The sequence below is a fragment of the Aulonocara stuartgranti genome (genome assembly GCF_965226115.1).
Source record: "Aulonocara stuartgranti genome assembly, chromosome: 9".
Lineage (NCBI taxonomy): Eukaryota > Metazoa > Chordata > Actinopteri > Cichliformes > Cichlidae > Aulonocara > Aulonocara stuartgranti.
Window position 1 is genome coordinate 7,825,441 of NC_138960.1, and position 20,987 is coordinate 7,846,427.

General features: G+C 40.0%; 1 protein-coding gene across 3 annotated transcripts; it reads right to left on the reverse strand.

The window, feature by feature from the left end:
• Nucleotides 1-389: 389 nt before the first annotated feature.
• LOC309713674 (outer dynein arm-docking complex subunit 2-like) lies at nucleotides 390-19,774 on the reverse strand. Of its 3 annotated transcripts, none has more exons than XM_082545471.1 (22): nucleotides 19,658-19,774; nucleotides 18,801-19,048; nucleotides 18,381-18,538; nucleotides 17,837-18,041; nucleotides 17,594-17,700; nucleotides 15,812-15,948; nucleotides 15,333-15,446; nucleotides 13,144-13,271; nucleotides 12,551-12,682; nucleotides 12,275-12,406; nucleotides 11,994-12,147; nucleotides 11,446-11,592; nucleotides 10,896-11,105; nucleotides 9,774-10,007; nucleotides 7,679-7,789; nucleotides 7,413-7,567; nucleotides 4,342-4,522; nucleotides 4,188-4,249; nucleotides 3,435-3,549; nucleotides 1,751-1,939; nucleotides 1,320-1,541; nucleotides 390-698 (listed from the first exon to the last, which is right to left on the reverse strand). In XM_082545471.1, exons 2-22 carry the CDS (start codon nucleotides 19,022-19,024, stop codon nucleotides 573-575), a joined length of 3,243 nt encoding a protein of 1,080 aa, XP_082401597.1. In that variant the 5' UTR covers nucleotides 19,025-19,048; nucleotides 19,658-19,774; the 3' UTR covers nucleotides 390-572. The 3 variants fall into 3 exon arrangements, with proteins under 3 accessions (XP_082401597.1, XP_082401596.1, XP_082401595.1); XM_082545470.1 differs by having other exon boundaries at nucleotides 13,144-13,274; nucleotides 18,801-19,042; nucleotides 19,658-19,773; XM_082545469.1 differs by having other exon boundaries at nucleotides 13,144-13,274; nucleotides 19,658-19,773.
• Between the last annotated feature and the right edge of the window lie 1,213 nt (nucleotides 19,775-20,987).

Here is a 20,987-nt window from a genome sequence, read left to right on the forward strand (position 1 = left end):
ATGCAAGGATATCACTGTTATAGCCTCATGCAGTAAAGAGCATGTATGCTATATCACAAGACACAATAAGATGACTGATCAAGGTTTTCACTACCTCATCAATACGAGGCATTTTGTAGAGGGTCAAGCAGCTGTGGCAGTTGTTTGACTTCAAATGACAACTTTAATATCCACATTTAACTTTCAACTTTTTTCTCAAAATGAACATATTTTTTTCTTAAATCGGTCCTAATACTCTGTTGTAGGCACCTGAGCTGTAAAGTAGGAGCTCAGGATCAAAGTTCCCTGTTGAAATCGAAACAAGAAAGCCAACAAATATACACTCGTCGATCAAGGTAAAGCAGTTTATTTGAAACCAACAGATAGAATATATCTGAAAGACAGTTCAGACAGTTCAGTGAACACTTTCGTTATTAGAGCAGAAAGTGTAGGAATTTTTTTTCTAACAATTAAATGGTCCAAACGAAATTTGATAAGCCTGGAAAAACACAGTTCTTTAAAGTAACACATTACATAACTGCGCTGATCATTTTTGTATAGTCCCTCTTACATATCCAGGGGTGTTGCTGTGATCAGTTTCTAAAAGTGAATAACTCAGCATTCCTGTTAGCCATGTACAGTAGTCGGATGCTGCGCACACAGCCGGCAGCAGCTTCTTGAAGCTCCTCGTCATTGGATCCCATCATGTGGATCAGTGGCTGTGGAAGTATACAGGACAGAGCTGACAACCAGCAGAAGAATGTATTCCCAACAAATCTCATTTACTAAAGAGTGTTTCTCAAAACTGAATTAAAACACCAGAAACACATCACATTTCAAAGCATGAGATGCATTATAATACACCAGTCCACACATCGGTGTGGTTAGCAAAGAAGCAGAGGCAAGGCATTCCTAGGATTTTCCCAGAAAAACCAGAAGATGAAGTGAGCTAGCCTGTGGATGAAAAAGCTGTGAACTTACAGAATAAGTCCGGTTAAAATCTAAAAAACTGCTGTTCTTCTACTTATAACCACATTATTTTGTAGAAAAATACAAAAGCAGTCTGCTCAGTGTCGAGGAGTGTGTGTGAAACATTTGTGTTTCATGTGATTAAAATCCAAATATACATTATGGAGTAATGTTGCAACTCTTAACTGGTACATTAATAAGGGCAAACATAGACACAGATTTAAAAAGTATTTCTTAAATTGGCACATTCTTACCACCCGTTAAAAAAAATCTAATAAAAATGTAAGTCTAAATGGAGGAAACAAAAAAGCAGTTTGAATGTGACTGAATTTTGGAGTCAGATATCTAGGTACCACAGCACTGTAACTGACCTGAACTACTTCTTTTTCATGCATGGTAATACAGTTGTTGGGATTCCTTGACAGCTGATACAGGGCCATGGCTGTGCTCCGCTGTACCGAGCCTTCTTTCGACTTAAGGTTACGCACAAGTGGTGCCACAGCTCCAGCCTCACCAAATGATGCCCTATTGCTGCCCCACATGCAGCACTGTGCGATGGCATCAGCAAGATGGTGACGGAGCCTGTCATGAGTCTGGAGAGAAATAAGACGCTACTGAATCCCAGACAGCATTTTTTACATTGCCCAGAACAAGTTGTGTCTACTAATGCACCCCTCATTAGCTGGATTCATACAGCAGTGAGTGATTAAAGAGCACCTAAACTCAGCATAAAGACGGTATATGAATACTGACAACAACACTACAACCCTGTTGTTTTTCTCCAGCTGTGAGGTGTTCTTACTGTGTTAGTCAGCTTGGCCAGCGATGGGACAACCCCGAAATCAGTGAGGATTGCCAGATTCTCCTCATCTTTGGCTATTTTGCAGATGGCAGCACAAATACTTGCCAGCACCTCATTGTTTGTTGAGCTCAGCAATTTAACAATCAGTTGGAATCCACCGATGAGCGAGCGTGCAGTTTCTCCTGCATCCTAGAGTCAAAAAGTCTGTTATTAGCTGCAAATGAACACAGAAGATGATCAATAGGGGAGCAGTCCTAAGAATCCAGTCCAGTGGATCCAGTGAATAAGTACTAACAAAGCCCAACCCTGTTTCCAGAAAATATCAGGATGCCTTTTAAAATGTAAATAAAAACAGAATGCAAGCATTTACATTTTTTTTCTTCCATCCATCCATCCATCCATCCATCCATCCATCCATCCATCTTCATCCGCTTTATCCGAGGCCGGGTCGTGGGGGCAGCAGCCTAAGCAAAGAGGCCCAGACCTCCCTCTCCCCAGCCACCTCCTCCAGCTTATCCGGGGGAACACCAAGGCGTTCCCAGGCCAGCCGAGAGATATAATCTCTCCAGCGTGTCCTGGGTCTGCCCCGGGGCCTCCTCCCGGTGGGACATGCCTGGAACACCTCACTCAGGAAGCGCCCAGGAGGCATCCTTGTCAGATGCCCGAACCACCTCAGCTGGCTCCTTTCGATGTGGAGCAGCGGCTCCACTCTGAGCCCCTCCCGGATGGCCGAACTTCTCACCCTATCTCTAAGGGAGAGGCCAGCCACCCTTCGGAGGAAGCTCATTTCTGCCGCTTGTATCCGCGATCTCGTTCTTTCGGTCACTACCCACAGCTCGTGGCCATAGGTGAGGGTAGGGGCGTAGATCGACCGGTAAATTGAGAGCTTCGCTTTTACACTCAGCTCCCTCTTCACCACGACGGACCGGTGCAGCGTCTGCATTACTGCAGCTGCAGCCCCAATCCGTCTGTCGATCTCCGGCTCCCTTCTCCCATCACTCGCGAACAAGACCCCGAGATACTTGAATTCCTCCACATTTTTTTTCTTTTTAATTTTAATTTTTATCTATCATCTATCTATCTATAAATCGATCTATCGATCTATCAACTTTCAAATCACTGAAGTGGACTCTGACAAACAACACGAGTAACTGATGCTTAAATTATTTTCTGTGTTAAAGCTCAATTTAACTGGAATCTACACTGGTCCAAAATATGGATTGGCCTTGCTAACCACACAACTTAGCATAACCTTGTTCAAATATTGGCACACAATAACAACACAAAAATGTCCAAACTGCTGAGCTAGAGGTTTAAAGGTGGTAGTCCACTGGATTTGGACACAGTGGGTACATCAATATTTAATTTACAGCATTTCATAAGTTTATATGTTTTCTATGCTTTTAACATACCACGGTTACAAATGAATATAATGTTATTCTGTGCATGGTTGCTCTGTCCTCTGAGCTACAGCCACCCCAACTGTGTGCCTCTGGAGCTGGTAGCATGTTCAGAGAAGATTTTCAGCTGGGAAATCAGAAGCCATGCCACAGGATATTTACTCAGTCTGGCAAAAACACTGCAGAACTCTTTGGTTTACAGGATAAATATGTGCTTCACTTCACACAAACAGGAGACACAAAAGACCCAGTTTTAAGTCACAGACAACTAAAGAAATACATACCTCTGCATTTTCAATGCATGCACAAAGAGCCCAAGCAGCACTAGACTGAACATCTGCACTGGGGGTTTTTAGCAGCGACCACACCAGACGGATTCCATCAAGCTGGTCAATGATTCTGAAGAGAGAGAAAGACATGGAAGTGTTGTGAGAAAAGAGGGAATGAAAGACGGAATGAACAAACAAATAAACAATTGTAAACACATTTTGCCCACTGTGTGAAACTCCCCACAGTAACTGGCTATATTTTATCATACTAACAATTTTTTATTGGGCTTTTTATCCCAAACACATGTAATGGGTTTATTGTTAGTTAGCACTAATAGATAACTAACAACGTGAATTCTGACATTAAGTTGTATTTAGGTTTAGGTATGTTAGTCTGACCAGCTCACCTCCTAACAGTGACTGCAGGCCGATAGTAAAACACTGGGAATTAAACCACAACCACATTTAACACAGCAGGTACAATAAACAAAGCTTTTAAAACCTGTCATTAAGCCGGGGATAACAGGGTAACCTACCTGCATAATTACAAATGTAAAAAACAGGAGATTTCTTGAAGCATCAATGCATGACCAGTTAATGATACCGTGTTTAGATCCTTGACTTGATGTCATTCTTTTGTAAAACGGTATGACCGTATTGTCAAGAATATGTGAGTGTATGAATATATGAGTCAGACACATCACATTTTAACAGGCAGTTTGTCTTGTGTAAATTGTACTTGTGATGTACAGAAAGAGACAGACTTACACCATGTTATCCTTATTTGTTGCACAGGCACCCACTGCTTTGGTAACATTCACAAGCAGCGCCTGGTTAGATTACAGGAGGTTGAATCGGTAAAGGAGCAAGTTGTAAACATGGCATCACCATTAATGCAAAAATAGAAAAAAAATCTAGATACCTGGTTTGGGCTTGTGAGCAACTTAACTAGTGGTTTGATGCCTCCAAACTCACGGATGGCAGCCTTGTTAGCAGGTATCTGGGCAAATTCTCCCAGGGCTCCCACTACATTGACCAAGACTTCTTCGGGTTGATCAGTTAGTAGATTCACCAAGATCTCCAAGGCTTTGTACTCTTGAAACCTTTAAGGAAAGAAGACAAAACTGGGGTTGTATGATATCACTTAGAATAATTTAGCAATTAATTATATTAACCAAAGAATGTAAAACAACACTAAGAGTTTAGTAGTGTTTACCAGGTTGTGCTAGACTGGGAACTGTAAACATTTGTGCTACCATTGGCAGCAAAAAAATACATAGGTGGAAAGTCAGGGGATGAATAAAGTACTTCTTATCTCACTTTTTAATCCATTCACTAGTCTGAACCATGTCTGGACCACGGTGTGAAGTGGTTTGAACAACAGACTGATGACTATCACTATGTCTAGAACCCCATGCAGGGCATACTACTCAAACTTAGCATTGACTTAGTTGCATCTGCAAGCCACACTGCAACCCACCTCTACTCCCCTTCTCCTTTCATGCCGTTTCTGACTAAATCCAGCATGAAATACTAGGAAAACACATGCATATCTACAATGGGAAGAAAACCAAGTCAAAAATAAATGTAAAATGTCAACAGCCAGCACACTGTGTGGCTCCAGTTTTGCCTTTTAACTGCACCATGGAATCAATGTCTGTATTATCATTAATCAAGAAAATGGCTAATATGTGCTGCTGTCCAGACCATGTAAATCATCAGTCACAGAAAAGAAAAAAACATCCTGTTGTTTGCAGTGGGCCACAGGGTCTCATTTGACCATGAACTTAATGACGGAAAAGAGAAGAAAGTCGACTTCCCTCTCAATACTCCTGTAACAAAACATATTCAAAAATGATTGTCATTTCAGTACGCCACTCAGCCTGTGACTGATTCTGAAATGAGCGCATGCCCCTAAAACCCTGTTACCATTAACAGCCTTTCCTTTTTGACAGTAATGGCTCTGTCGCTTCATTCCAAACTTTTGCCTGACCTAGACATTTCAACCTCCTAAGACCCGCACTCCTCTACGGCATGCATTTTTCATTTCTCTTTGATATTTGGTCACATTGGGGCCTTATTTTTGTTTTTAAGAAAAATAAGAGCCACATATGAGGATATTCGTTTAAAATTTTGATAGAACAGTAGCAGTATAATGTCCTTGTAAGTGGATATCAGGCCCTTGTCGAGCAAAATTGAGTATTTTGGTCTAAATAACCCAAAATGTGATGTCCAAATATGTGGACGCCAGGTCCTAGAAGGTTAAGTGATAAGCCTGAGAGAGTTCGAAAAAACAGATCCACTTACACATTCAAGTGGGAATTAAAAACATTTGCTGTACATCATGCTGGTTTCCTCCCGAAGAGGCGGCCAATTTCACCTTCATTCATATCCAGCTGTGCATGTCATCCAAAAAACACAACATAACACAACACACGGAAACCAAACCACAAAATGAGAGAACGCTGTCAACCTTTGTGATAAGTTAAAGTTAGAGTGAGGACAACCAAAGTGTTTTTTAGTCTTTGTAGTGTCACTAAATGTGCTTTACATAAGATTAATGGCATCATTTCTTCTCCCATGGAGGTTATGTACGTGAAAGTGTTTGTGCGTGTGTGCATGCATGCATGTCATTCTTTCTGTAAACACTAAAATTGTTTTTATAATCCTTATAAAAATGTCTAAGGCTGTAGAGTGGGGTCATGTTTACTATCCATTAAAGTTTGGCTAACATCCTCCGAGGTCTCAAAGGTTGAGTTGATAATTAATTGGTCAAAAATTGGTAAATAGCTTCAAGTGTAGAGTGTATTGTCAACATAGAGAAAGTACCGTACAAAGACCTATTTAAAACTATGTTTGTTACTGCCATTGTTTGTATGATAACAGCATATAAGAGATTCTAAATATCACATTACTTTGGACCTCTCATCTCTCTTTCATGGTCAAATGTTCATAAAATGTCTTTTATGTCGTAAACTGCTTAAAATTCTACTGCCATTGTTTGTAGTGGAAACATTTAGGAAGTGATACTGGCATATGGGAATTCTAAATATTACTTTATAGTTTTCATCCAAATATCATGTAACATTTGACCTCTGACCTCACTTTCAAAGAACAAAGAAAACGATAGGAACAAAATACAATACTGTTTCCTTGAAAGTAAATACAGCCCAGAGAGTGAGCTGCCTTGGCTGAGGTTTGCACTGTCTGAGCGCTTCTTCTGTTATTATTATTATCATTATCGGTAGCTGGATAACTGTTTTATAGTGTGACAATTCATTAAGTGAGGCAGAGACCCTGTACTGACAACAAGTGTTTTAAGCTGCTAAATTAGTCATGGCCAGTTAAGCTTTCATTGTGTCAGTTATGATATATGAAGTGCAGAAAGCCTTGTGAGTGCTACTGAACCCTTTTTCTAATTATTTTTAGAATTCCACTAAAATCTGAACTACACATAAGAAAAAATGCATTTTCTCACCTCAGGAAAAAGCTTTCAACTTCATATAGTACTTTTTTTTTTTAAATCATAACAATTATTACAACAGACTAGCTTATGAGTTCATTTGCTAAACTGAAGGGAATAACCAACACATCCTGACGTCTATGCAATCAGCATCCACGCTGATCCTTTTGTTTAGCTGTGGAAAAAACTGAAATCTATAAAAATAACATGTGGTGATGGTATAATGTCCCTCATGTACAGAAGTCGGCAGGATGCGTTCTATATCCACCGCTGCTACTCATGTGTTCACAGACTGCATCATTCTGGCAAACATATGTTCGAAAGGCATGGGCATATGTGGACGATTCAGTGTTTTACTGCTATCAAACTATTTCATCAAGAGATTTGTCAAAGTCATACTAATCTGTTACATCTAATAACGAACACTAAAAAGTTATGAATACATTGTTCTTTGTGTCTCTTTTATATTCTCTTTTAAAATCTGTGTGTGTTAATGAGTGGTACCGCTGTGCTGTCTGAGGTATTCATACTTAGTTACATTCTCCTGGCTTATGGAACATTTCCATATTGCTCCGGTAGCAGCAGCCAGAAGTTGCTTGTTGTCTGCTTTATGCAGCAGTGAGACCAGTGGCTGCAGACCTTTATACTTGCGCACCAGGTCACGGGTTTGCTTATCCTCTGCACACTGCAGAGCAAAAAGAAAGAAGTGAGAGCTATGTTAACACTGTATAGAACTCTTTTAGTCCAAATCCTTTATTCTCCAATGGATCCAAGACACAGACAAGAAACACGGTACCTTAAAGATAGCACTGGCACAGTGCATTTGTAGCTCATCGTTGTCACTGCTTAGGTTTCTGACCAAATCTTTGATCATGCCTAAAGTCTGAATGTCATTCCTGTAGCTCTCCTGTAGTGACACAAGAATAAACAGATCACATAACCATGAATGAACCATGAGGTGCTGTAGGGTTAGGCTCAGTGTGTCTCAGGCAGCAGCCAAGAGTGAAGGCCATGGAGGACCAATTGGTGGCTATTGAGGCTGGCGACTGAGTCCCAGCCTCCCAGTCTCCTCTCTAGTGGGGAAGGAGCCTGAACTAGTGTGTGAGGTTGAGAGATACTGGCTAGATATAGCCTCACCTCAACACATGGCTTGAGCTATGGAACCAGTCTCCTAGAGAAGGACTGGACTCTGTTCTAGTCTAGAGTTGCCTTCAATGGGAGGTGGTGGGCTGCGGTGGGCATCCTTGAATTAGAGTTTTAATCAGTGGACAAGAGCGTTTGATCCCTGCACCTGCAAGCCAGGGAATAGGTCCTGGATGTTGTTTGCGCTTGGAGTACCCAGTGTACCCATAGTATCCACCCTTCTTGGAGTTGCTGGGTGGTGTGCTCGACAGTGCTCTGTCTGGAGCCTCTGTTTTCCTACTAGGAGACTTCCACACTCATATAGGCAACAATAGTAAAACCAAATGGTGTTCTGTTATTGGACCTGCACTATATTGCCAAATGTATTCACTCATCTATCCAAATCACTGAATGTAGGTGTTCCAATCACTTCTGTGGTCACAGGTATATAAAATCAAGCACTTAGGAATGCACACTGTTTCTATAAACATTAGAAAGAAAGAATGGGTTGCTCTCAGGAGCTCAGTGAATTCCAGCGTTGCACTGTGATAGGATGCCACCTGTGCAACAAATCCAGCCATGAATACTTCCTAGCTACTAGACAGCCGACAGTCAACTATTAGTGGTATTAGCTCAAGAACAGTGCATAGAGAGCTTCATGGATTTGTTTTCCATGGCCGAGGAGCTCCAATTAAGCCTTACATCTATAAGTGCAATGCAAAGTGTTGGATGCCATGTTGTAAAGCATGCCTGGAGTGAAAAATCATGCTTCTCTGGCTGGAAGAGTCTGGTTTGGTGGTTGGAGTGATACTTGACTAACTGCACTGTGCCAAGTGTAAAGTTTGGTGGATGGGGGATTATGGTGTGTGGTTGTTTTTCAGGACTTGGGCTTTGCCCCTTAGTTCCAGTAGAAGGAATTAAAAAATTTTCAGCATACCAAAGCATTTCTGACAAGTTCATGCTTCCAACTTTGTGGGGAGAGTTAAGGAAAGAATGACAATAAGTCAGAATTGTTTTGTGCTCATCCAGTGCTCTCCTATGTCACACATTTTGTTCATAACCTTTAAGCACAGAATTTGTATGAACAACCAAGCATCGGAAAGTTACGGTTCGTGGCACCCAGTATCTCATGTGGTCTTGTTGGCTGCAGGCGGTGGTCTCCAGCTCACACTGGAGCAATTCACAGTCGAGCATGAACCAGTGAATATGAGAATTAACTCCTACACGTCTAAGGCCATGGCCATCAGCAGAAATAGGGTAAATATTTTGACCCCTCCAGATAAGGGGCTCGTTGCTGTCCCAAGTGGAGGGATTCTTGTTCCCTTGATTGAGGGAAGACAGGGGCAGAAGATTGACAAATAGATTGCGGCTGCTGTACTCGTCCGTCGTGGTCAAGAGAAAGCTAAATGTGAAAGCAAAGCTGGTCTATTTACGTCCCTACCCTCACCTATGGTCACAAGCTTTGAAACTAGTAGAAAACCAGCAGAAACTAAAAACTAAACATTTTTAAACAACAACAAAGAAAATGTAAATAAGAAAGTTAACTCTGAAACTAAATTTTAATTTTTTTTAAAGTTAAAATGAAATAAAAATAAAAACTAATTAGAAAATGCAAAACTATTATCAGTTCTATAAATGTATTTACAATAAAAAAGAAAGGGAAATTACTGGCATTGTCATTTAATAAAAATGATTTGCAGTATTTGTTTTAACACTTTGAATAGATGTTTTAATTTGACGACTTGTTGTCAATCCTAGGCCCCTCTCACCTCTGAAGCACATTCCTGTAGGGTGCCAACCACTGGAATAAGCATTTTCTGAAGTGGAGACTTGAGCAGGCGTCCCAGCAGAGGGATACCCCCAGCCTTCCGAATGGCCTTCTTGTTCTTGGTGCTCCTGCTGCAGCTCCATAATGCTAAAGCCCCACAACAGGCCACCTCTATATCCTCCTCCTGGCTGGGAGTAAGGCTGGCGAAATTAGGAAGGCAGTCCAGCAGCTTTACCTGATTGGAGATATAGACACCCCAAAACTTACATGTATATAAACACACAGATGAAGCTGTGTGCAGACAAGCAAACACACTCTGTATTTAATCTGATATTCTCTACATATAAGATCTGTGAGCCTAACACAAATTCAAGAACTAAACTCAAAAAATTTATTTGCTAGATTTGGGTAATAATTGATGGTTCCAGATGGAAATAGCTCATTTTTGGTCATGATGGGTGGGATTAAAGTTCTGTTACTAGAACATTTCATTCAGGGAGAATTAAAACAACAGAGAAGTTAGGAGTGGAAAACTGTCAGGATAGATGTTGATGCTGAAAAGCCCAGTGTGACCATTTAAAGCCATCATTCTGTGTTCATTTGATTTGGAGCTGAACAAAATAAACAAGACATGGTGGCTAAATTAGGAAGGCAGTCCAGTCAAAGATCCCTCCATCAATAATCACAAATGCAGGTCAGAGGATGTAGGAGACATTCTATCTGGTACCCAGCACCCACTTTCTAATTAAAAAAAACAACTGATGACCACTATCAGGCATCTATTGTGTGAAAAGGGAACATAATTCTTTACTTCAAGGAAGCCAAAACAACAAAAAAAAACCTTTGAACTATGTTAATATATGGATTTCATCAGAATAAAACAGAATTTTTCTCAAGGTTTTCAGGTTTTCTGAGGTTATTACAAAGAAATACTACATCATAAATAAGCTGACCTGTGTTTTCAAGGAAAATCTGCCACTGTTGGACATTTTTCGTTATTACCAGTACAGAAAGATCAGGCTCAAATCTGCAGTGTTTTTTCCTGCTGCATTCCTCACCATGGGATTGTAGAGCTTGAGCCATGTCACACTCTGAACTTGCATTTTACTCTGCTTACACTCACCAGTTTATTGATACCACCATATAACCTGACATTTCTTCTTGCTCTGCGGAACTTGGCCACGTTAGCGATGGTCTCGGCAGCTAAGGCCTTCAGTTCCTTGACTGGTGAGTCCAGGATCTTCACTATGCTCTGCACGCCTTTCATGTCAACAATAACCCGACGGATTTGCGAGTTGTGGCTGATGGTTCTCAGTATTTTTAGAGATCCGATCTAATCACAAGAACACACATTAATATTAAATATAACCAGTTAAAAATTATGTTTGTTTTATGATAAAGAAACTTATGCCTACAAGAGGTCTCTAGTAGCCAAAAAAGTAGCAAAACTTTCCACTAAAAGTAGATAAAATGTTGCAGTACAACCCAGTTGAAAAGCACCAACCCACACATCTCATTAGGAATGCTATAGAATAATTGCTACCCCATTTTTTAAACAGCATGCTTTCTACCTTGCACTCATGTTTCTGAAACTAAAACACAGGCTGGCACACATGGCCAGCTCTGTTCATGCCAGCAGGCCATGCAGGTCCAACTTTGTCATGGCAACTCACTTTGCATTTGTGTTCATCTGTATCCAGCAAGTTAAGGAGGACTTTAAGGCCACCTGTGTCCTGGATAGCCATTTGGCATGACTCCTGCATCAAATTAAAGTCCATCATGGCACAAAGAGTGTCAACAGTGACTATCTGGTCACCATCCTGAAACAATAATTTCAAACACAAATGAATTAAAAAGTAGGAGAGGAGGAAATAACATTAAGAATTCTCCATTCTCTTATACTGCTCTTCCCTCTTACTCTGTTGTTTTTTTTCATAATGCTACACATGCTGGAGCTGTTTCATTGATGCCACAGCCTTGTACTTTAAGTGTTTAGCGTTGTGCTGGTTAACACTGATAGAAAAAAAATGATTTGCTGAATTCCTGGTGTTCAGTTTGGCTCATGGTAGGTTTCAGCATCTAATGGTAATGATATTATAAAATGACTACTGGGCAAACTATAAATAACTGTGCTGTGTGGCGTCCAGACACACACACACACACAAAGAGGTTTTTGTGAAACCTGAGTTTGCTTCTGTTGTGCAGAGTGAACTTATCATACCTTGAGATACTTAACCAGTTTCTGGATTTGCCAGTATTCAGAGGGCAGGTCTGTGTTAGTCTCTGGATGGCGATATGGCTGCTCCTCTTCCTCTTCACTCTCAGTGGAGCTCTCACTGAAAAGTTCCCCTGGCAGGGCTCCTGCTGATGTCTTCCTAAAATACACAAGAGCAACTTCTGCCTTTTTAATTAGACATACAATCAAAACCCTATATGTCTAACGTCTTGGTTGAATTTACCCCAATTGCAGATCTAGAGGAAACTCTTAAAAGGAAAACTTACAGTTTCTGGGAAGACACGTGTCCAGGTGAAGAAGATGCAGATAATTCTGCTTTCGTCTTGCTCTTGGCTCTTTGTCTTAGATTTTTGTGCTCATCTTCAGAACTCTTAAGGGGTTTATTTTCCTCTGTTTTACTATAATGAGGTGAAATAAGAGTCATTATAGCTGCTTCATGGCTACAATCAGATCCCTTGCACTTTTAACCTCTGCTTAGTTTAATTTAGCCCAGCTGCAGTGCAAGAAGGAACCCTTGTAGGTTTTGACAAAAGAGATCTTACCGTTTTTGGGAGGACATGTGTCCAGGTGAAGAAGATGCAGAGAATTCTGCTTTTATTTTGCTCTTGGCTCCTTGTCTAAGACTTTTTTCCTCCTCTTCAGAACTCTTATGGCCTTTATTTTCCTCTGTTTTACTGTAATGATGTGAAATAAGACTCATTATACCTACTTCTATTTTGAGATGGTCACTTTTCTGGCATAATCATTATTTAACAATTCAGGACAGGGTTCAGCATTTTTTAAGCAATTAAGATTAAAAAGACCAGTTTCTCCTCAGATGGGTACAAATATCCTGAGGTAAAGCTGCAACAGCTCAGCCCTTGCTAGATCTATTTATCAATCAAAGACCAAATTTGATAGATCTTTTGGGGATTCTTTTCTCATACTTATTCCTAAGTTTTGTGTTTAGCAGAGAGCAAAGAATTTGAATTTCTAAACCATATAACGATGTTTTTATAACATCTTAGCAGATACACTAAACACATGCATTAAAGACTTGGCATCATGGTCATCAAAGTTCATCTGCTCTTCAAGAAGAATACCTGCAATGCAATGAATATTCAGAAGAATTCTTAAGTGAGGAATCATCACATACCCACATGTAGACAAGATACCACTTGGTCTTGGTTCATATATGTTCCTACGTGTTGTGTGCAGCTCAAGCTGTAGTTGCTCATTCACAGTCTTTTCCTTTTTTGTTGATAGTTCTTGAACTGCAGAAGCCTGCTGGTAAGGGGGAAAGCGAGAAGTTGAAGAATGAGTGTAAATACCTCTTCCAATTTGCAACAAAACAAGCGAAATTTGACTGTAAAGTGCTTTGTAGTCTGACTGTACATTTCTCAAATTCTTGCTTATATAAAAAAAGCTATTCTGATTAAGCTGATTAGCATTTCTTTGACTTCTTGTCAATCAGCGTGCTGTATTTTCCATCCATTTTTGCAACTCTATGTCTGACAAAGTCTTGGTCATGCCACTCAAGGAAGACTCATATAAAAACCACGAAAGAGTAAAAAGTTATAATTAAAAACACAAAATTGACATAACAACAATATATGGACTTATTTATTTGGGCTGTGTTTGTGAATTAGCTAGAGCCAAGCATGCCCAATTGCTTTTTTCATTGGCTTGTGTTTTATAAAACACAAAGTGCTATTGGAAACGTATGTCAATATACAAACCCACAGTTTGACTTTACTAGGCTAACCAACTTTCTCCAGTTCTACTATATGAGAAATGGACAAATTCGTACTTGTCTGCCTGGAACTCAAAAGTACTACAGGAAATTAGCCCTGTTGTTCTCAGCCAACTTTGGTGGTTTCTCCCATTGATACTTGGGGACGTCTAGTCCATATGCGGCACAGATGTTTCCTATACACAATGTCTCTGTGCTGTCCTTTTTTTGCTTTTAGCCTTTATTTGGACAGATGCAGTGAAGAAAGACAGGAAAGCAGGGAGAGAGAGAGGGGGGTTGGTTTCACGGACTTCAGGTGGAGACCTCAATGCACTGTAAGGAGTTTTTTATGTCTTGGCATCAATGCCACCTATCACCTCCTGTGGCCAGCTTATTATTCCATCAATACATATGCCCTATCAGCATATGATCTTATTCCTGCTGTTCAGTTTGCTTTTCAGAACCTTTTTTACCTTCTAGAGGTACTTGGCTATGGCAGGCCTTCACTTCACCTCAGTTCCCACTGGCCTGTGGGATAAGAAGGTACTTGCAGCTGCACTTTTTATCTGATATTCTATCTTCTAGCAAGTTTGGATCACCTTCCCTCTCTTTGCAGCTATTCGCCTACACGTTCCCAGTCTGAATGACATCTTGATATCCTCGCTAATGATCCTGGTGATGTAATGTTCCCTCACTGATGGGATTTTGCCAGTGAGCCGGGGACTCCTGCTCTTGGTTGAGTGGCTACTTGAGGTTGGGCACAATCTTTTTCCTCTGATAAAGATTAGATCCTTCTGTCCCTGTAGGCAGCTGGGTATCAACTAGTTCAATTCTGCTGGTCTCTTTTACTACAGTTGGTTCATTATGTCCATATTGCTCACTACTGTTTCCACTGTGCAATAGCCTCTTAAACTCCAGCTTCATCTTTTATTGATGTCATTGCAGTGAGCTGCCAGGTGCTTCTTGGGCAGTGTGGATGTTGGCTTTTGTGTTCATCCATAGTTCCCACATGTGTTAAAGATAACTGATCTCTTACTGCATTGGCTGGAATAGTAGCATCCATCAATTCTGTGTTGTCAGTCCTTGTCCATGTATAAGGCATACATGGACAAGTAGTAGTTCCAGTAGTCCACTTATCATCAGTATATCTGGGCATATATACAGATGTATAGTATTGCACTATTGCAAAAAATTCACATTCATTCACTCAGCTTAAATGGCTGAGAGTAGTACAACATGCTAATATAAACTGGGAGTTGGTGCAGACTATTGACTGATTAGCAAAGTCTGATAAAAAGTAAAAAAAACAGGGACACTGCAGGTTCATATACTAACAACTGCTCAATCATTGAAGTCATGTCCAGAAGCATACCCTGCTTTGCTGTCTGTTTGGTCTCTAACGAAATTTTTTAGCCTGGATTACAGAATCCCAACTCTGTGTACAGATATGAATCACACAGCATCAGTCATAAAATCACAGGATTAGAGAGAAGGTTCATAAGACAAAGAGGCATTTGAGAACCCACACACTTTTGCTTAGAGAGTTACAATTCACAGCAAAAAAAAAGACACACCTTAATGTGTTTATGTTAATTGCTATAATTCTACTCTACCTGGTTTATTTTATCAGCAAAATGTGGAGATCTGCTCTTCAGAAGTGTTACCAGGTCTTCATAAGCATCACTTGTTCGCTCATATCCATTCTCCTCCCCCTCCTGTTTTATGCCCTGTGAAAACAAAGTTAAATTAACTTTTTTTTATTCCAAAAACCACAATTTATTGTGGCTCACATGTCAGCTGTTGTTAGTTAAAGTTACAGTTGAGCTGAGGTTAGAACATATCTGAAAGCTTGTGTGAAAATGAAATGATTATGTTTTAAGTCATATTTATATAGAAATATAAAAGATCACAATGTGGACCACACTGCCTTTCTACGGAAGAGGATTAGGGCCACTGGAAAAAAAATCTGAGAAAAAAGTTAGAATTCTGACTTTTTTCTCAGAATTCAGGAAAAGAAGAAAAAAAAAGACGTGCCCACTTTTTTTTTCCAGTGGCCCTAATCCTCTTCAGTACCTTTCACTTCTAGTCTTACCCCATTGAGAAAACTCCCAGCAGTGCTACAGGTAATGTAGAGGGTTTCAGTGTCACAGGGCTCAATCACAAGGTAGCAAATGTCACCCTGCACCTGTCTCCACAGGGGGGCACGATAGCCATTTGAAAATTGAAAGTCTGAAAACAAAAACAAGAAAGCCAACTTAATAACCTTGGAAATGGTTAAAGGTACAGTCCGTTGATTTTCGAGTTTATTTCACAGAAAAAAAGAATTCAGCTTCAAGCCTCATCTCCTGAACTCAAGTTAGGGTTCTAACCAGGGTTCATACGCATTTTTGAGCATCAAATTCAAGCACTTTCAAGGTCCATTTTCAAGCTTTTCCAGCACATTACCAAAAAAAAAGAATGCCTGTTTCACTTTGCATCACCTCAGTAAGACCATGTAAAAATTAAAACAAACCATCTTAGGTCGACTTAAATGTACTTTGTGCCTCTTGTTAAAACAGAGAAAAATGCACCACACAAAAATACTGAAAAAGGAAATGGTTGCCTTATATGCATATAGTATACAAACTCAAACACATTTCTCTTAAAAATTAAGATATGCAAATGTGAACAAATGAACTTGTTAGAGATATTCATCTCCACTTGAAAAAAACAACAACCCCACAAAACAAGAAAACTGCACCAAACACCACAATAATACACAGCAAGGCCAAATTAATAAGTCTCTTATCAGGTATTGATGCTTCTTTCCTATGTGACACAAAAATAGGAGACAGATGTTTGTTTTTTTTAAGCACCCATGCCCAGAAAAATGGGGGCAAAAGGGAGGAGATCGCGTTTAATCGGTTATAACAAGAGGTCAGAAATATAAGTGCCGACGTGAGTAGTGTCCATAGAAACCTCCGAATCTCAGCCAGAAAATCATGTAAACCATTTCAACAACAACCAAACAAAGCGAAGATACCAAACAGTTAAAAGAGCAGCTATGTCACCATGAATCTGTGGACAGGTAATATCCATATTTTGATTTATGATTTTCTGGAGTTAAAGGTGTTATATGCTATAAAATACTTTTAAATAAATTAGGTGAAGGGACTTTAAGAATGCACAAGCATCTACCTAAAATCTATTTATTTAGTCTATCATCTGTGATATAATTATGCAAAATTATAATGTGTTGTTCATCTCCCTTAAACAAACAGGCAGCCTTAAAGTATGAAATATTAATATATTAAAACACTTAAATTTCTCTGCTGTCTTGCTCATAGAGGGGCTGTCTGATTGTTGAGGTTTTCTCTGTATTATTTTAGGTGCTTAGCTTACAAAATAAAGGTGATGGTTGTGATTTGGCACTATATAAATTGTTTTGAATTAAAGTAAAAATATAGTGTGTAACAATTTTCTTTTTACGCAAACAGTAGTTGAACCACACCAGCTGGTGCAGCCATCATGGGGCACAGTCTAAATTTCATGTTTTTGATGTTTCCTACAGTAGCTAATCTACTGACATCTAACAGTGCAGCATGATATCATTGGTTATGATGTCTATAGTTATACTTGCAATATAAATCGGATTTGAATGGGGGGTTTTTTGTTTGTTTGCTTTTTCTGTAGAATAGAATAAAATGTGTCATTATGTGTGCATGCTGCTAAATGCAATGCAATGAAGCAAAATACCTGAGCTGAAAAATGACTTTGTAAACTGGAATCTGTCTCTCATGTCTTTGAGAGCAGCAGAACACAGCTTTTATGCAGCATTAGAGTTAACAGTGACTGCTTTCCTCGTATTCCAGTAAAATGTGGAACTGATTCAAACCTGATGTGTATCGCAGCGACTTCAACAGCCCTTTATCCCCTCCACCGCAGAACATTTGAAGGATTTCCACTTCATTCTTCACTGCTTTGGGGTTCAGCCTTACTTGTCTTTTGTGAATATTAAGGAAAACAAAACAATAATTCATTAGTAGTTACTTTTTTCAATATGCTTCCTAGTCCAATCAGATAGGCTGTTTCAAATGTGCTTGAACATGTCTAAATGGAAATATTGTGGAGCACTCACTCTGATATGTCTTTAAGAAGCTTGTCAAGGATCTGTTTGTCCATGTCTTGGAACAACTGAAACAGTTTGACCTTGACCTCCAAGTCCTTAGATAAGCCTTCCTCCTTCGTCCTGTCTACCACACTTACTGCATCGTCATGGGCTTCTATCGCCAGGTCAGAGGAAAAGCTCCTACCAAGAATCTTAACCAGGGGCTCTTTGTTTTCTGAACAACAAAAGAGGGGAGGTTTAGCGATTCAAATTCAAATGCTATGAGTTGGATTCATTCTGAACTATAAAAACAGCTGGCTTTGACTGTACTTTGTTTCTTTTCAAAACTAAGCTAATATTATCTCTCCATAACAAATCCACTGGCAGTATGAAATAAGTATTACTATATTCATCATGTGTCCATCTGTTAAAGAAATATATATTAGTTCAGAGAAAGAATTACCAATGGTGGCATAATTGGATGGCTGTACACAGTAACAAGGAGGACAAACACATTAAGTCTGTGGGTTATGGAGGAATGCTGGTGGTTGGACTGCTTAGGATGCAAATTTACCTTCTAGACATGCCCGAACCTCCACCAACTTCTTATCATCTGCCAGATGAAGCAGTTTAGAGAGCTGGCTGAAGCTGCGTACATAAACAGTCGGTGGAGAGAGCTGCAGGAGTGGATGGCCCTCACTATCTCTTTCGTGGGACTGAACATCTGAGTCACTGAGTAGGAAATAAAACAAAAAAGAAACTTTAATTGCCTGAAATGCTTAATGGAGATCTGAGTCTTTGTTTTTGTACTTCTGATGAAATACAGTGGAACGTTCTCAATCTTACTGAAGCTGAAAAACAAATTAATTACAGTCCACATGCAGCTTTGAGTATGTCTAAGGTAAAAACATTTGGAGACCATGGTGACAGCAAATCCTGCACAGACACATAATACTGAGAGCCAGCCAGCTGCCCACTTCATGATTAGACCAACCTGATGTCGTAGTCTGTTTTGAAATCAGACGCCACTAAAGTGGTACTCCACTGGAGTGGCTCCTCAAACACATGTTCAGCTTCCTGTGGGTGTTGGGAACTAAAGCGCTCCACAAAGTGCAGGATTTCTTTCAACAAGGACTCATTCATTGGTGTGGATGCCAGCTTTGCAGTACTGGAGCTGACCATGGTCCATTGGGCAGCCCTGGTCAATGATATCCCCATCGCTGTGTCTGGGATACTCTAAAACTTAACATTAACAAAGGAACCATTTAAAACAGCCTTTTAAGTCTTGGTTTGCTTGTTGGATATGACAGGAAATAAATAAATATTTCTGGATGGATTCATGGATAATTTTTAAAAAAAAGAAGACAGATGCTTGCACTGGTATCATGATGGCCATAGTGGGTCATTCAAATAAATGGCATGTACTATATACACTATATAATCCCCTCCCTCCTCCCATCATTATTATAGCTAAATAAAATCTAGAGAGCCAGACCCTTACGTCTGTGTTAGCTGCAGAACTTTAACAAAAGAAAGACATATCCAACAATCAAAACTCGCTAGAGGACAGCAATGCAAAAATAAACAAGTAATGTATTATAATAACGGCGTTAACGAGACTGTGAAGAGCACCAGCACACTTTCTTGGGACAGGAGTGACTACAGTTAAGCGTATTTTTATGCTACAGAGTCCCGTTATTAGAAAAGCCGATGGTCTTCAGCTAATATTAGATACAACAACTGAAACCACACCGAGGTATTCCTCATTAATTCACCATGAAGCAAGTCTCTTCCGCTGTCTGTCATGACGTTATGACTATCTGTTTTTTACCTGTATTAGTACAAACTTACCGTGTATTTTAACTTGCTTTACAACACCTTTACTGGTAGCTAGTCAACCACAGTGTCCATAGAAACAAGACCACTATCGGCTCTAGTAAGTGCCCCTCCCACTTTTGTTGCCATGACACTGGTAAACGAAACGGCAAGCGAGTTAAGTCAAAATTCACAAAACCAATTGTTTCAGTTGACACATGACGATAGAAAACGACTTTTTATATAGAGAAGAAGAAGAAGAAGAAGAAGAAGAAGAAGAAAGGTGGTGTCAAGTGTTGTTGTTGTCACTTACTGAAGTTGGCAATCTTTTCAGCTGCTGGTGAACATGTTAGGAGCCTACAAGTCATGTCCTACGACCCAATCACTTACTGTATTCAAATTCAAATTTTATTTGTCACATACACAGTCATACACAGCACGATATGCAGTGAAATGCTTAGACAACTGCTCGTGACCTAAAATAAAAGACTATGAATAGGATAGGAAATAAATATGAAAATTAAAAAAAAAAAAGAAAGTTAAAAATAAAATAACTGTACAACAAAATACACAATATAGAAAATATATAAGAATATATGAAGAAATATAGAACAATAAGAGCAGCTGTACAAGTAATAAATGGTAATGAAAGAAATGTAATGTCCAGGGTTGTGCAATCCACATATTTAAGTGTCTTGTGCAGTGCAAAAATGCTTAAAAGTGATTTATTTAAGTGACGTGTGACTAAGTGAGTGATTTGATTAGATGACCACGCAGTGTAGTTGTGAAGTGCCCACTAGTGTAAACAAATGTCCGGAATGTCCAGTGTGTGTGTAAGAACCATATGTGTGGGTCAGTATTATGTGGTGATGTGATTGAGAGACCGTATCACCTGCGGGAAGAAGCTCCTCCTCAGTCTCTCTGTGTTGGTCTTCAGGGAGCGGAATCGCTTTCCTGACCTCAACAGAGAGAACAGTCTGTTGTTGGGATGGCTGAGGTCCTTCACAATCTTCCTGGCCTTGGTCCAGCACCGTCTGCTGTAGATTGAGTGCAGGTCAGGGAGCTCGGAGCGGATGGTGCGCTCAGCTGATCGCACAACCCTCTGTAGAGCTCGTCGTCTGTCCTGCATGGTGATGTTCCTGAACCAGGTTGAGATGTTTCCCGTCAGGATGCTCTCTATGGTGCACGAGTAAAAGTTCCTGAGCACCTTGGAGGGCAGTTGGAAGTCTCTCAAGCGTCTGAGGTGGTAGAGACGCTGACGGGCCTTTTTCACCACGGTGTTGATGTGACAGGACCATGACAGGTCCTGCGTGATGTGAACTCCGAGGTATTTGAAGCTGTCCACTCTCTCCACTGGGCACTCGTT